This window comes from Heptranchias perlo, unplaced genomic scaffold (genome assembly GCF_035084215.1).
Source record: "Heptranchias perlo isolate sHepPer1 unplaced genomic scaffold, sHepPer1.hap1 HAP1_SCAFFOLD_218, whole genome shotgun sequence".
Classification (NCBI taxonomy): domain Eukaryota; kingdom Metazoa; phylum Chordata; class Chondrichthyes; order Hexanchiformes; family Hexanchidae; genus Heptranchias; species Heptranchias perlo.
Window position 1 is genome coordinate 307,726 of NW_027139232.1, and position 15,195 is coordinate 322,920.

The window sequence follows — 15,195 nt, forward strand, 5'->3', positions numbered from 1 at the left end:
GAGAGAGGTGGGAGTGACACTGAGAGCCATGTGCGGGGAGGTGGGAGTGACACTGAGAGCCATGTGTGGGGAGGTGGGAGTGACACTGAGAGCCATGTGTGGGGAGGTGGGAGTGACACTGAGAGCCATGTGTGGGGAGGTGGGAGTGACACTGAGAGCCATGTGCGGGGAGGTGGGAGTGACACTGAGAGCCATGTGCGGGGAGGTGGGAGTGACACTGAGAGCCATGTGTGGGGAGGTGGGAGTGACTCTGAGTGCCATGTGTGGAGAGAGGTGGGAGTGACACTGAGAGCTATGTGTGGGGAGGTGGGAGTGACACTGAGAGCCATGTTTGGGGAGGTGGGAGTGACACTGAGAGCCATGTGCGGGGAGGTGGGAGTGACACTGAGAGCCATGTGCGGGGAGGTGGGTGTGACACTGAGAGCCATGTGTGGGGAGGTGGGAGTGACACTGAGAGCCATATGTGGGGAGGTGGGAGTGACACTGAGAGCCATGTGTTGTGAGGTGGGAGTGACACTGAGAGCCATGTGTGGGGAGGTGGGAGTGACACTGAGAGCCATGTGTGGGGAGGTGGGAGTGACACTGAGAGCCATGTGTGGGGAGGTGGGAGTGACACTGAGAGCCATGTGTGAAACGTCCAAGTTCAAAACCTGCCCCTTTGACCAGGCCCCGGGGCCTCCTGGCCTACCAATGCCCTATATTGGTGTTCGATCTTGCTCATGAAGCCCGTTGTCCCTTGTTGCCTGTTGAACGTGTGTATTCGTGCAAGTTTCTGTTGAAGTCTCAGTAACAAACATGGTGAGGAAAATTAACCAAAAGTCTCTCTGCCAAAACTCCAGTTGGTGAAGCATTAATCAGGGGTTGGAAATGCCCCTGGATTATTTGAAAAATTACTTTAATGCCTTTTCGTTTCATGCACTATTTTGCAGGGGAAATGGCACTGAATATGCTTTCTGTTAAAATGGAATCAAAGACCATCCGATTTCTGATTAATACAACAGGACTCTCTCGGTCAAAGTTACCCGAATGAATTGAAGTTAAACGTTGAACCCGAGGAGTTGCACTGTTTGAGAGAGCTGACTAATAATCTCATTCTTCTTTGTAGGCTGGAGCTCTGATCCATGTGTACCAGGATGGATCCGTACTGTTGACTCATGGTGGGACAGAGATGGGGCAGGGCCTTCATACCAAGATTATTCAGGTAATGGGCGGTTCATTCCACTCTTCGATTTTCCACCTTACAGTGAGAGCGACAGGCCCTTCCTTACTCAGCAATTTTTGGAAGGCTATTTGGCCATGGGGGCGAGCCTAATTCTGTCCTCGTCCAAGGTCCACACAGGGAGGGTCACTAGACAGCGGTCAGAAACCCTGCCTGACTTTCTCCCCCCACTCCCCACTTCCCCCGCTCCCTAACTCCACATTTCTGAGACCAATTCCACCCCTCTGGCTGAGATCAGAATCTGGGAGCCTCTGTTCAGAGCAGCTCGGTGCTCCATCGGGTGGGACACTGACTCACCACTTTAAAGTTTGGTGTTGACCATTAGGTTCCAGTACACGCACTAACTTACAGAGAGGTTACTGTAAACTGAAATAAAGAGTACGCGCTGAGGCCTCAGAGACCCTGGGCTGGGGGGAGGGAAACGTAGAATCAGGCTGGCTTCCTCCTCCTGATTGCACTTTGTCATCCCCAGACTCACTCTGCTGGACACAGAGGCCCTCAAATTCCGCAGGGCACCCCCAGTCTCCTGCTGCAGCCGGCGGAGCCTGCAGGAGTAGTGGTGTAACCCGGGTCACGTCAGATCTGGTTACGCCAGTACTCCTGCAGGCTCCGCCTGGTGGCTTGAGGGTGCGGATTGCACAGAATTTGGGGGCTGAGCACAGCACAGACTGACCCGCCCGTTCGATGGTGGATTTACGTTGTTGGGTTTGAAAGACGTGCAATGATGTGAATTTTCAAACAGACTGGAATGCATCAGAGGAACAGTTTGTCTTTGGGGAGCAGTCCCCCATTTGGGGCACCAGACGGACTGACCCCTTGGAGCAGCAATTGGCACCAGACGGACTGACCCCTTGGTGCAGCAGTTGGCACCAGACGGACCGACCCCTTGGTGCAGCAATTGGCACCAGACGGACTGACCCCTTGGTGCAGCAATTGGCACCAGACGGACTGACCCCTTGGTGCAGCAATTGGCACCAGACGGACTGACCCCTTGGTGCAGCAATTGGCACCAGACGGACTGACCCCTTGGTCCAGCAGTTGGCACCAGACGGACTGACCCCTTGGTGCAGCAATTAGCACCAGATGGACCGACCCCTTGGTGCAGCAATTGGCACCAGATGGACTGACCCCTTGGTGCATCAATTGGCACCAGACAGACTGACCCCTTGGTGCAGCAATTGGCACCAGACGGACTGACCCCTTGGTGCAGCAATTGGCACCAGATGGACCGACCCCTTGGAGCAGCAATTGGCACCAGATGGACTGACCCCTTGGTGCAGCAATTGGCACCAGACGGACTGACCCCTTGGTGCAGCAATTGGCACCAGATGGACTGACCCCTTGGTGCAGCAATTGGCACCAGATGGACTGACCCCTTGGTGCAGCAATTGGCACCAGACAGACTGACCCCTTGGTGCAGCAATTGGCACCAGATGGACTGACCCCTTGGTGCAGCAATTGGCACCAGATGGACCGACCCCTTGGTGCAGCAATTGGCACCAGATGGACTGACCCCTTGGTGCAGCAATTGGCACCAGATGGACCGACCCCTTGGTGCAGCAATTGGCACCAGATGGACTGACCCCTTGGTGCAGCAATTGGCACCAGACGGACCGACCCCTTGGTGCAGCAATTGGCACCAGATGGACCGACCCCTTGGAGCAGCAGTTGGCACCAGGCAGACTGACCCCTTGGTGCAGCAATTGGCACCAGACGGACCGACCCCTTGGTGCAGCAATTGGCACCAGACGGACTGACCCCTTGGTGCAGCAATTGGCACCAGACGGACTGACCCCTTGGTGCAGCAATTGGCACCAGACGGACTGACCCCTTGGTGCAGCAATTGGCACCAGACGGACCGACCCCTTGGTGCAGCAATTGGCACCAGACGGACCGACCCCTTGGTGCAGCAATTGGCACCAGGCAGACTGACCCCTTGGTGCAGCAATTGGCACCAGACGGACCGACCCCTTGGTGCAGCAATTGGCACCAGGCAGACTGACCCCTTGGTGCAGCAATTGGCACCAGACGGACTGACCCCTTGGTGCAGCAATTGGCACCAGGCAGACTGACCCCTTGGTGCAGCAATTGGCACCAGACGGACCGACCCCTTGGTGCAGCAATTGGCACCAGACGGACTGACCCCTTGGTGCAGCAATTGGCACCAGGCAGACTGACCCCTTGGTGCAGCAATTGGCACCAGACGGACCGACCCCTTGGTGCAGCAATTGGCACCAGACGGACTGACCCCTTGGTGCAGCAATTGGCACCAGACGGACCGACCCCTTGGTGCAGCAATTGGCACCAGGCAGACTGACCCCTTGGTGCAGCAATTGGCACCAGACGGACCGACCCCTTGGTGCAGCAATTGGCACCAGGCAGACTGACCCCTTGGTGCAGCAATTGGCACCAGACGGACCGACCCCTTGGTGCAGCAATTGGCACCAGGCAGACTGACCCCTTGGTCCAGTAGTTGGCACCAGACGGACCGACCCCTTGGTGCAGCAATTGGCACCAGACGGACTGACCCCTTGGTCCAGCAGTTGGCACCAGACGGACTGACCCCTTGGTGAAACTTCCCATCCTTGACCCAGGTCATTCCTGCCCTTTTCTGACCCTGCAGATCGCCAGCCATGAGCTGAAGATTCCAATGTCGTCCATTCACCTGAATGAAACCTCCACTGGCACGGTGCCCAACACAAGCCCAACTGCAGCCTCCGTCAGCACCGATCTCAATGGCATGGCCGTGAAGGTAAAGTTTCGGCTGCCTGGGAATTCCAGGTCGTGTGCAGTCAGGTGCTTGAGAGAGGACCCCCCTCGGTGTGTTGCAATGAAAGGAATGCACTATTGTAAGGAAGGAGCTTGAATTAATTGCTGCATTAAGGCCTCAAACTATGAGTACCAGTTGGTGAACTGGCAGCCCCAAAGTTATACTGCTGGCTCCGTATCGCTCCCTGGCATGTGTACTGACACCCACGTAGGCTGCTCTTGAAGCATGGTGCTGGCCTGGAGGAGTTATTGAGGCTAATGGATTAAAGGAAGAAGTTACATGGACCCAGGCTTAATCGCCAGCCCTAATAATCCTTCTTTTCCTTCTTCCAATTTTCTCCCATCCTCTCCTGACAGTTCCACGGGCTTCAGCCTCTGGTACCTCACCCAAGAGGCCGTTCTTGATGTGTGAGCCCAGACACTGAGGCCTAATCTTTCCGATAAGGTAGAGTGGGTGGAGGGGGGGGTGGGGTGGAGGGTTTGATCTACGGTGAAGCAGAGCTTCCGCCCACCCCAGAGGAGATCGATGAAGGCACAGAATGTCTCATATCTAAGTTTGCCGATGACACAAAGATTGGTGACATTGTAAGCAGTGTAGTTGAAAACATAAGGGGACGGTAGCATAGTGGTTGTGTTACTGGACTAGTAATCCAGAGGCTTGGACTAAAAATCCAGAGTCATGAGTTCAAATCCCGCCACGGCAGCTGGTGAATTTAAATTCAATTAATTAAATTTAATTAAATAAAAATCTGGAATTAACCATGAAACTACCGGCTTGTCACAAAAACCCATCTGGTTCATTAATGTCCTTCAGGGAAGGAAACCTGCCATCCTGACCCGGTCTGGCCGATATGTGACTCCAGACCCACAGCAATGTGGTTGATTCTTAAATTGCCCTCTGAAATGGCCGAGCAAGCCACTCAGTTGTAAAATCTCGCTACGAAAAGTCATAATAAGAATAAAACCGGACGGACCACCCAGCATCGGACCACAAGGCACCGGACACGACAACGGCAAAACACCAAGCCCAGTCGACCCTGCAAGGTCCTCCTTACCAACATCTGGGGACTTGTGCCAAAATTGGGAGAGCTGTCCCACAGAGATGGTGGTACAGTCAGGAGGGAGTGGCCCTGGGAGTCCTCAACATTGACTCTGGACATCAGGTCAAACATGGGCAAGGAAACCTTCTGCTGATTACGACCTACCGTCCTCCATCAGCTGATGAATCAGTCCTCCTCCATGTTGAGAAGCACTGAGGGTAGCAAGGGCACAAAATGTACTCTGGGTGGGGGATTTCAATGTCCACCACAAAGAGTGGCTCGATAGCACCACGACTGACCGAGCTGACCGAGTCCTGAAGGACATAGCTGCCAGACTGGGCCTGCTGCAGGTGGTGAGCGAACCAACACGAGGGAAAAACTTACTTGACCTCGTCTTCACCAATCTACCTGTCGCAAATGCATCTGTCCATGACAGTATTGGTAGGAGTGACCACCGCACAGTCCTCGTGGAGATGAAGTCCCGTCTTCACACTGAGGACACCATCCAACGTGTTGTGTGGCACTACCACCGTGCTAAATGGGATAGATTCAGAACAGATCTAGCAGCTCAAAACTGGGCATCCACGAGGCATTGTGGGCCATCAGCAGCAGAATTGTATTCCACCACAATCTGTAACCTCATGGCCCAGCATATTCCTCACTCTACCATTACCAACAAGCGAGGGGATCAACCCTGGTTCAATGAGGAGTGTAGAAGAGCATGCCAGGAGCAGCACCAGGTGTACCTAAAAATGAGGTGCCAACCTGATGAAGCTACAACTCAGGACTACATGCATGCTAAACAGCGGAAGCAACATGCTATCGACAGAGCTAAGCGATTCCACAACCAACGGATCAGATCAAAGCTCTGCAGTCCTGCCACATCCAGTCCTGAATGGTGGTGGACAATTAAACAACTAACGGGAGGAGGAGGCTCTGCAAACATCCCCATCCTCAATGATGGCGGAGTCCAGCACGTGAGTGCAAAAGACAAGGCTGAAGCGTTTGCAACCATCTTCAGCCAGAAGTGCCGAGTGGATGATCCATCTCAGCCTCCTCCCGATATCCCCACCATCACAGAAGCCAGTCTTCGGCCAATTCGATTCACTCCACGTAATATCAAGAAACGGCTGAGTGCACTGGATACAGCAAAGGCTATGGGCCCCGACAGCATCCCAGCTCTAGTGCTGAAGACTTGCGCTCCAGAACTAGCTGCGCCTCTAGCCAAGCTGTTCCAGTACAGCTACAACACTGGCATCTACCCGACAATGTGGAAAATTGCCCAGGTATGTCCTGTCCACAAAAAGAAGGACAAATCCAATCCGGCCAATTACCGCCCCATCAGTCTACTCTCAATCATCAGCAAAGTGATGGAAGGTGTCGTCGACAGTGCTATCAAGCGGCACTTACTCACCAATAACCTGCTCACCGATGCTCAGTTTGGGTTCCGCCAGGACCACTCGGCTCCAGACCTCATTACAGCCTTGGTCCAAACATGGACAAAAGAGCTGAATTCCAGAGGTGAGGCGAGAGTGACTGCCCTTGACATCAAGGCAGCATTTGACCGAGTGTGGCACCAAGGAGCCCTAGTAAAATTGAAGTCAATGGGAATCAGGGGGAAAACTCTCCAGTGGCTGGAGTCATACCTAGCACAAAGGAAGATGGTAGTGGTTGTTGGAGGCCAATCATCTCAGCCCCAGGACATTGCTGCAGGAGTTCCTCAGGGCAGTGTCCTAGGCCCAACCATCTTCAGCTGCTTCATCAATGACCTTCCCTCCATCATAAGGTCAGAAATGGGGATGTTCGCTGATGACTGCACAGTGTTCAGTTCCATTCGCAACCCCTCAAATAATGAAGCAGTCCGAGCCCGCATGCAGCAAGACCTGGACAACATCCAGGCTTGGGCTCATAAGTGGCAAGTAACATTCGCGCCAGACAAGTGCCAGGCAATGGCCATCTCCAACAAGAGAGAGTCTAACCACCTCCCCTTGACATTCAACGGCATTACCATCGCCGAATCCCCCACCATCAACATCCTGGGGGTCACCATTGACCAGAAACTTAACTGGGCCAGCCATATAAATACTGTGGCTACAAGAGCAGGTCAGAGGCTGGGTATTCTGCGGCGAGTGACTCACCTCCTGACTCCCCAAAGCCTTTCCACCATCTACAAGGCACAAGTCAGGAGTGTGATGGAATACTCTCCACTTGCTTGGATGAGTGCAGCTCCAACAACACTCAAGAAGCTCGACACCATCCAAGATAAAGCAGCCCGCTTGATTGGCACCCCATCCACCACCCTAAACATTCACTCCCTTCACCACCGGTGCACTGTGGCTGCAGTGTGTACCATCCACAGGATGCACTGCAGCAACTCGCCAAGGCTTCTTCGACAGCACCTCCCAAACCCGCGACCTCTACCACCTAGAAGGACAAGAGCAGCAGGCACATGGGAACAACACCACCTGCACGTTCCCCTCAAAGTCACACACCATCCCGACTTGGAAATATATCGCCGTTCCTTCATCGTCGCTGGGTCAAAATCCTGGAACTCCCTTCCTAACAGCACTGTGGGAGAACCTTCACCACACGGACTGCAGCGGTTCAAGAAGGCGGCTCACCACCACCTTCTCAAGGGCAATTAGGGATGGGCAATAAATGCCGGCCTCGCCAGCGACGCCCACATCCCGTGAATGAATTTTTAAAAAAAATAAATAAAATTACAAAGCGATATTGATAGATTAGGTGAATGGGCAAAACTGTGGCAAATGGAATTCAGTGTCGACAAATATGAGGTCATCCACTTTGGATCAAAAAAGGATAGAACAGGGTACTTTCTAAATGGCAAAAAGTTAAAAACTGTGGATGTCCAAAGGGACTTAGGGGTTCAGGTACATAGATCATTGAAGTGTCATGAACAGGTGCAGAAAATAATCAATAAGGCTAATGGAATGCTGGCCTTTATATCTGGAGGACTAGAGTACAAGGGGGCAGAAGTTATGCTGCAGCTATACAAAACCCTGGTTAGACCGCACCTGGAGTACTGTGAGCAGTTCTGGGCACCGCACCTTCGGAAGGGCATAATGGCCTTGGAGGGAGTGCAGCGTAGGTTTACCAGAATGATACCCGGACTTCAAGGATTAAGTTACGAGGAGAGATTACACAAATTGGGGTTGTATTCTCTAGAGTTAGAAGGTTATGGGGTGATCTGATCGAAGTTTATAAGATATTAAGGGGAACGGATAGGGTGGATAGAGAAACTATTTCCGCTGGTTGGGGATTCTAGGAGTAGGGGGCACAGTCTAAAAATTAGAGCCAGACCTTTCAGGAGCGAGATTGGAAAACATTTCTACACACAAAGGGTGGTAGAAGTTTGAAACTCTCTTCCGCAAACGGCAATTGATACTAGCTCAATTGCTAAATTTAAATCTGAGATAGATAGTTTTTTGGCAACCAAAGGTATTAAGGGAAATGGGCCAAAGGCAGGTATATGGAGCTAGATCACAGATCAGCCATGATCTTATCAAATGGCGGAGCAGGCACGAGGTGCTGAATGGCCTCCTCCCGTTCCTATGATCCTATATCCTATGTTCCTATGTAATCGCCACGGCGAAGGCTCCACAAACCTGACCCAGCACGGAGCAGCTTCAGAAGTTCACGGGGAATAACGGGGGTAATTAGCTCCTGTCTGCTGATTGACGTGTTCTTGGCAATGCTTGGAGTGCCACACAGGCACTCAGTGTCAGCAAGGGTTTCTCCTGTCCCGAAACCTCCACCCCCAGCGGCCGAGGAAAGCTGGAGGCCACAGCCTGACACAAGGCCGCAGCGTCCAGCGTCCAATTAGGGCCAAAAACGAGGTGTTTTATCTCATCGGCAGACAAATGTGGCAAAACCAGTGGGGACAGGGCCTGGGTCTGAGTGTCAAGCATCAAGGCCCAGTCGATCTCACTTACACAAGCCACTGATCGGTAATGGCTGAGCTGGTTCACAGCTTGAGGTGTTAAGACCAATTGTAGTGCCCCCTTACGGGCCTCAGTAACTCACTGGATAAACATACTGGGGTGAAACCGGTCTTGGAAGCAGCGCGAGACGGGTGATAGCGAATCACCGGCCCGTTTCACACCCCGCCCCGAGTGACTTCAATGGAAAGGAAAATTGGGGCGGGTTATAAAACGGGTTGGTGATTCATTATCGCCCGTCTCACACAACCCTGGGGCCAATTTGACCCTTGCTGACTCCTGGGGTGGAGCTCGCTCCAATAAAATTAACCCAGGCTCAGCAACTGTTTACAAGCCAGCTCCCCGAGGCATCTGCATTCAGGAGTCGGCAGAGGGAGTATCGAAGAGAGTTGACGTCAGTCACTCTAGTTTCTGATAGTTGTGCTCGCTGCTTTTCTTCAGAACCAGTGGGTCTTCCACTATTGAGAACTGGGAAGGGGAGGTTTGGTGTTACTGCTCCAGTCACAGGACATCGAGGCCCCTTCTGATTGGCGTTCTCCATCAAATGCCAACTGGACATGAGGCCAATCAATGTAACCGCTGCTCACAAGACCCATAAAGAGCAGGTTATCGGAACGACATAAATCATGAGACCCCCACCACCCACCGTGTCTCATCAGATGGACTTTTATATACAATGTGAAAACACTTTCAGTCTGTAAAAACAAAACTTCAGTCCATGACACCCACACATTTTCCCCATCTTTCCCCCCTTTCCAGTTTCATTGGGTCCCCACAACCTTCGTGTCCAAGAGGCTGGGTGACCAGCTTTTCTTCCCATAGTACAAGGCACCTGGCTACTTGACACTACTCCAATTATGTTATGTAACTGCCCTTCGAAGTGACCGAGCAAGCCATTCTGTTGTATCAAACCGCTATGAAGAATAAAAGGCCCACCACCACCTTCTCAGGCAACCAGGGATGGGGAATAAATGCCGGCCTGGCCAGCAACGCTCACATCCCAAGAATGAATTAAAAAAACAATTCTCCTCTCATTATAACTTCTGACAATGTGTTGAAGGTATCTTGGGCATCAGGGATTGCAGCTGATTTGAGCACATCCCATTGCCTGTACCAGTGGGGGTCTATTCCCAGTGATGTAAGTGCCCATTACCTGTACCAGTGGGAGTCTATTCCCAGTGATGTAAGTGCCCATTACCTGTACCAGTGGGGGTCTATTCCCAGTGATGTAAGTGCCCATTACCTGTACCAGTGGGGGTCTATTCCCAGTGATGTAAGTGCCCATTACCTGTACCAGTGGGAGTCTATTCCCAGTGATGTAAGTTCCCATTTCCTGTACCAGTGGGAGTCTATTCCCAGTGATGGAAGTGCCCATTACCTGTACCAGTGGGGGTCTATTCCCAGTGATGTTCGTGCCCATTACTTGTACCAGTGGGGGTCTATTCCCAGTGATGTAAGTGCCCATTACCTGTACCAGTGGGGGTCTATTCCCAGTGATGTAAGTTCCCATGACCTGTACCAGTGGGGGTCTATTCCCAGTGATATAAGTGCCCATTACCTGTACCAGTGGGGGTCTATTCCCAGTGATGTAAGTGCCCATTACCTGTACCAGTGGGAGTCTATTCCCAGTGATGTAAGTGCCCATTACCTGTACCAGTGGGGGTCTATTCCCAGTGATATAAGTGCCCATTACCTGTACCAGTGGGAGTCTATTCCCAGTGATGTAAGTGCCCATTACCTGTACCAGTGGGGGTCTATTCCCAGTGATGTAAGTGCCCATTACCTGTACCAGTGGGGGTCTATTCCCAGTGATGTAAGTTCCCATTACCTGTACCAGTGGGGGTCTATTCCCAGTGATGTAAGTGCCCATTACCTGTACCAGTGGGGGTCTATTCCCAGTGATGTAAGTGCCCATTACCTGTACCAGTGGGGGTCTATTCCCAGTAATGAAAGTGCCCATTACCTGTACCAGTGGGGGTCTATTCCCAGTGATGTAAGTGCCCATTACCTGTACCAGTGGGGGTCTATTCCCAGTGATGTAAGTTCCCATTACCTGTACCAGTGGGGGTCTATTCCCAGTGATGTAAGTGCCCATTACCTGTACCAGTGGGGGTCTATTCCCAGTAATGAAAGTGCCCATTACCTGTACCAGTGGGGGTCTATTCCCAGTAATGAAAGTGCCCATTACCTGTACCAGTGGGGGTCTATTCCCTGTGATGTAAGTGCCCTTTACCTGTACCAGTGGGGGTCTATTCCCAGTGATGTAAGTGCCCATTACCTGTACCAGTGGGGGTCTATTCCCAGTGATGAAAGTTCCCATTACCGATACCAGTGGGAGTCTATTCCCAGTGATGTAAGTTCCCATTACCTGTACCAGTGGGGGTCTATTCCCAGTGATGTAAGTTCCCATTACCTGTATCAGTGGGGGTCTATTCCCAGTGATGTAAGTTCCCATTACCTGTACCAGTGGGGGTCTATTCCCAGTGATGTAAGTGCCCATTACCTGTACCAGTGGGGGTCTATTCCCAGTGATGTAAGTGCCCATTACCTGTACCAGTGGGGGTCTATTCCCAGTGATATAAGTGCCCATTACCTGTACCAGTGGGAGTCTATTCCCAGTGATGTAAATTCCTATTACCTGTACCAGTGGGAGTCTATTCCCAGTGAAATAAGTGCCCATTACCTGTACCAGTGGGGGGTCTATTCCCAGTGATGTAAGTGCCCATTACCTGTACCAGTGGGGGTCTATTCCCAGTGATACAAGTGCCCATTACCTGTACCAGTGGGGGGTCTATTCCCAGTGATGTAAGTGCCTATTACCTGTACCAGTGGGGGACTATTCCCAGTGATGTAAGTGCCCATTACCTGTACCAGTGGGAGTCTATTCCCAGTGATGTAAGTGCCCATTACCTGTACCAGTGGGAGTCTATTCCCAGTGATATAAGTGCCCATTACCTGTACCAGTGGGGGTTCTATTCCCAGTGATGTAAGTGCCCATTACCTGTACCAGTGGGAGTCTATTCCCAGTGATGTAAGTGCCCATTACCTGTACCAGTGGGGGTCTATTCCCAGTGATGTAAGTGCCCATTACCTGTACCAGTGGGGGTCTATTCCCAGTGATGTAAGTTCCCATTACCGGTACCAGTGGGGGTCTATTCCCAGTGATGTAAGTTCCCATTACCTGTACCAGTGGGGGTCTATTCCCAGTGATGTAAGTGCCCATTACCTGTACCAGTGGGGGTCTATTCCCAGTGATGTAAGTGCCCATTACCTGTACCAGTGGGGGTCTATTCCCAGTGATGTAAGTGCCCATTACCTGTACCAGTAGGGGTCTATTCCCAGTGATGTAAGTGCCCATTACCTGTACCAGTGGGGGTCTATTCCCAGCAATGAAAGTGCCCATTACCTGTACCAGTGGGGGTCTATTCCCAGTGATGTAAGTGCCCATTACCTGTACCAGTGGGGGTCTATTCCCAGTGATGTAAGTTCCCATTACCTGTACCAGTGGGGGTCTATTCCCAGTGATGTAAGTGCCCATTACCTGTACCAGTGGGGGTCTATTCCCAGTAATGAAAGTGCCCATTACCTGTACCAGTGGGGGTCTATTCCCAGTGATGTAAGTGCCCATTACCTGTACCAGTGGGGGTCTATTCCCAGTGATGTAAGTTCCCATTACCTGTACCAGTGGGGGTCTATTCCCAGTGATATAAGTGCCCATTACCTGTACCAGTGGGAGTCTATTCCCAGTGATGTAAATTCCTATTACCTGTACCAGTGGGAGTCTATTCCCAGTGAAATAAGTGCCCATTACCTGTACCAGTGGGGGGTCTATTCCCAGTGATGTAAGTGCCCATTACCTGTACCAGTGGGGGTCTATTCCCAGTGATACAAGTGCCCATTACCTGTACCAGTGGGGGGTCTATTCCCAGTGATGTAAGTGCCTATTACCTGTACCAGTGGGGGACTATTCCCAGTGATGTAAGTGCCCATTACCTGTACCAGTGGGAGTCTATTCCCAGTGATGTAAGTGCCCATTACCTGTACCAGTGGGAGTCTATTCCCAGTGATATAAGTGCCCATTACCTGTACCAGTGGGGGTTCTATTCCCAGTGATGTAAGTGCCCATTACCTGTACCAGTGGGAGTCTATTCCCAGTGATGTAAGTGCCCATTACCTGTACCAGTGGGGGTCTATTCCCAGTGATGTAAGTGCCCATTACCTGTACCAGTGGGGGTCTATTCCCAGTGATGTAAGTTCCCATTACCGGTACCAGTGGGGGTCTATTCCCAGTGATGTAAGTTCCCATTACCTGTACCAGTGGGGGTCTATTCCCAGTGATGTAAGTGCCCATTACCTGTACCAGTGGGGGTCTATTCCCAGTGATGTAAGTGCCCATTACCTGTACCAGTGGGGGTCTATTCCCAGTGATGTAAGTGCCCATTACCTGTACCAGTAGGGGTCTATTCCCAGTGATGTAAGTGCCCATTACCTGTACCAGTGGGGGTCTATTCCCAGCAATGAAAGTGCCCATTACCTGTACCAGTGGGGGTCTATTCCCAGTGATGTAAGTGCCCATTACCTGTACCAGTGGGGGTCTATTCCCAGTGATGTAAGTTCCCATTACCTGTACCAGTGGGGGTCTATTCCCAGTGATGTAAGTGCCCATTACCTGTACCAGTGGGGGTCTATTCCCAGTAATGAAAGTGCCCATTACCTGTACCAGTGGGGGTCTATTCCCAGTGATGTAAGTGCCCATTACCTGTACCAGTGGGGGTCTATTCCCAGTGATGTAAGTTCCCATTACCTGTACCAGTGGGGGTCTATTCCCAGTGATGTAAGTGCCCATTACCTGTACCAGTGGGGGTCTATTCCCAGTAATGAAAGTGCCCATTACCTTTACCAGTGGGGGTCTATTCCCAGTAATGAAAGTGCCCATTACCTGTACCAGTGGGGGTCTATTCCCAGTGATGTAAGTGCCCTTTACCTGTACCAGTGGGGGTCTATTCCCAGTGATGTAAGTGCCCATTACCTGTACCAGTGGGGGTCTATTCCCAGTGATGTAAGTTCCCATTACCGATACCAGTGGGAGTCTATTCCCAGTGATGTAAGTTCCCATTAACTGTACCAGTGGGGGTCTATTCCCAGTGATGTAAGTTCCCATTACCTGTACCAGTGGGGGTCTATTCCCAGTGATGTAAGTTCCCATTACCTGTACCAGTGGGGGTCTATTCCCAGTGATGTAAGTGCCCATTACCTGTACCAGTGGGGGTCTATTCCCAGTGATGTAAGTGCCCATTACCTGTACCAGTGGGGGTCTATTCCCAGTGATATAAGTGCCCATTACCTGTACCAGTGGGAGTCTATTCCCAGTGATGTAAGTTCCCATTACCTGTACCAGTGGGGGTCTATTCGCAGTGATGGAAGTGCCCATTACCTGTACCAGTGGGAGTCTATTCCCAGTGATGTAAATTCCTATTACCTGTACCAGTGGGAGTCTATTCCCAGTGATATAAGTGCCTATTACCTGTACCAGTGGGGGGTCTATTCCCAGTGATGTAAGTGCCCATTACCTGTACCAGTGGGGGGTCTATTCCCAGTGATGTAAGTGCCCATTACCTGTACCAGTGGGGGTCTATTCCCAGTGATGTAAGTTCCCATTACCTGTACCAGTGGGAGTCTATTCCCAGTGATATAAGTGCCCATTACCTGTACCAGTGGGGGGTCTATTCCCAGTGATGTAAGTGCCCATTACCTGTACCAGTGGGAGTCTATTCCCAGTGATATAAGTGCCCATTACCTGTACCAGTGGGGGGTCTATTCCCAGTGATGTAAGTGCCCATTACCTGTACCAGTGGGAGTCTATTCCCAGTGATGTAAGTTCCCATTACCTGTACCAGTGGGGGTCTATTCCCAGTGATGTAAGTTCCCATTACCTGTACCAGTGGGGGTCTATTCCCAGTGATGTAAGTTCCCATTACCTGTACCAGTGGGGGTCTATTCCCAGTGATGTAAGTGCCCATTACCTGTACCAGTGGGGGTCTATTCCCAGTGATGTAAGTGCCCATTACCTGTACCAGTGGGGGTCTATTCCCAGTTATATAAGTGCCCATTACCTGTACCAGTGGGAGTCTATTCCCAGTGATGTAAGTTCCCATTACCTGTACCAGTGGGGGTCTATTCGCAGTGATGGAAGTGCACATTACCTGTA

General features: G+C 51.6%; 1 protein-coding gene across 1 annotated transcript in view; it reads left to right on the forward strand.

Annotated features, from left to right (window-relative positions):
- LOC137310109 (aldehyde oxidase-like) overlaps positions 1-15,195 on the forward strand; it is a 235,854-nt gene that overhangs the window by 176,793 nt on the left and 43,866 nt on the right. The window contains 2 exon segments of the mRNA XM_067978068.1: positions 1,106-1,201; positions 3,843-3,971. Coding sequence (XP_067834169.1) covers positions 1,106-1,201; positions 3,843-3,971 — 225 coding nt within the window.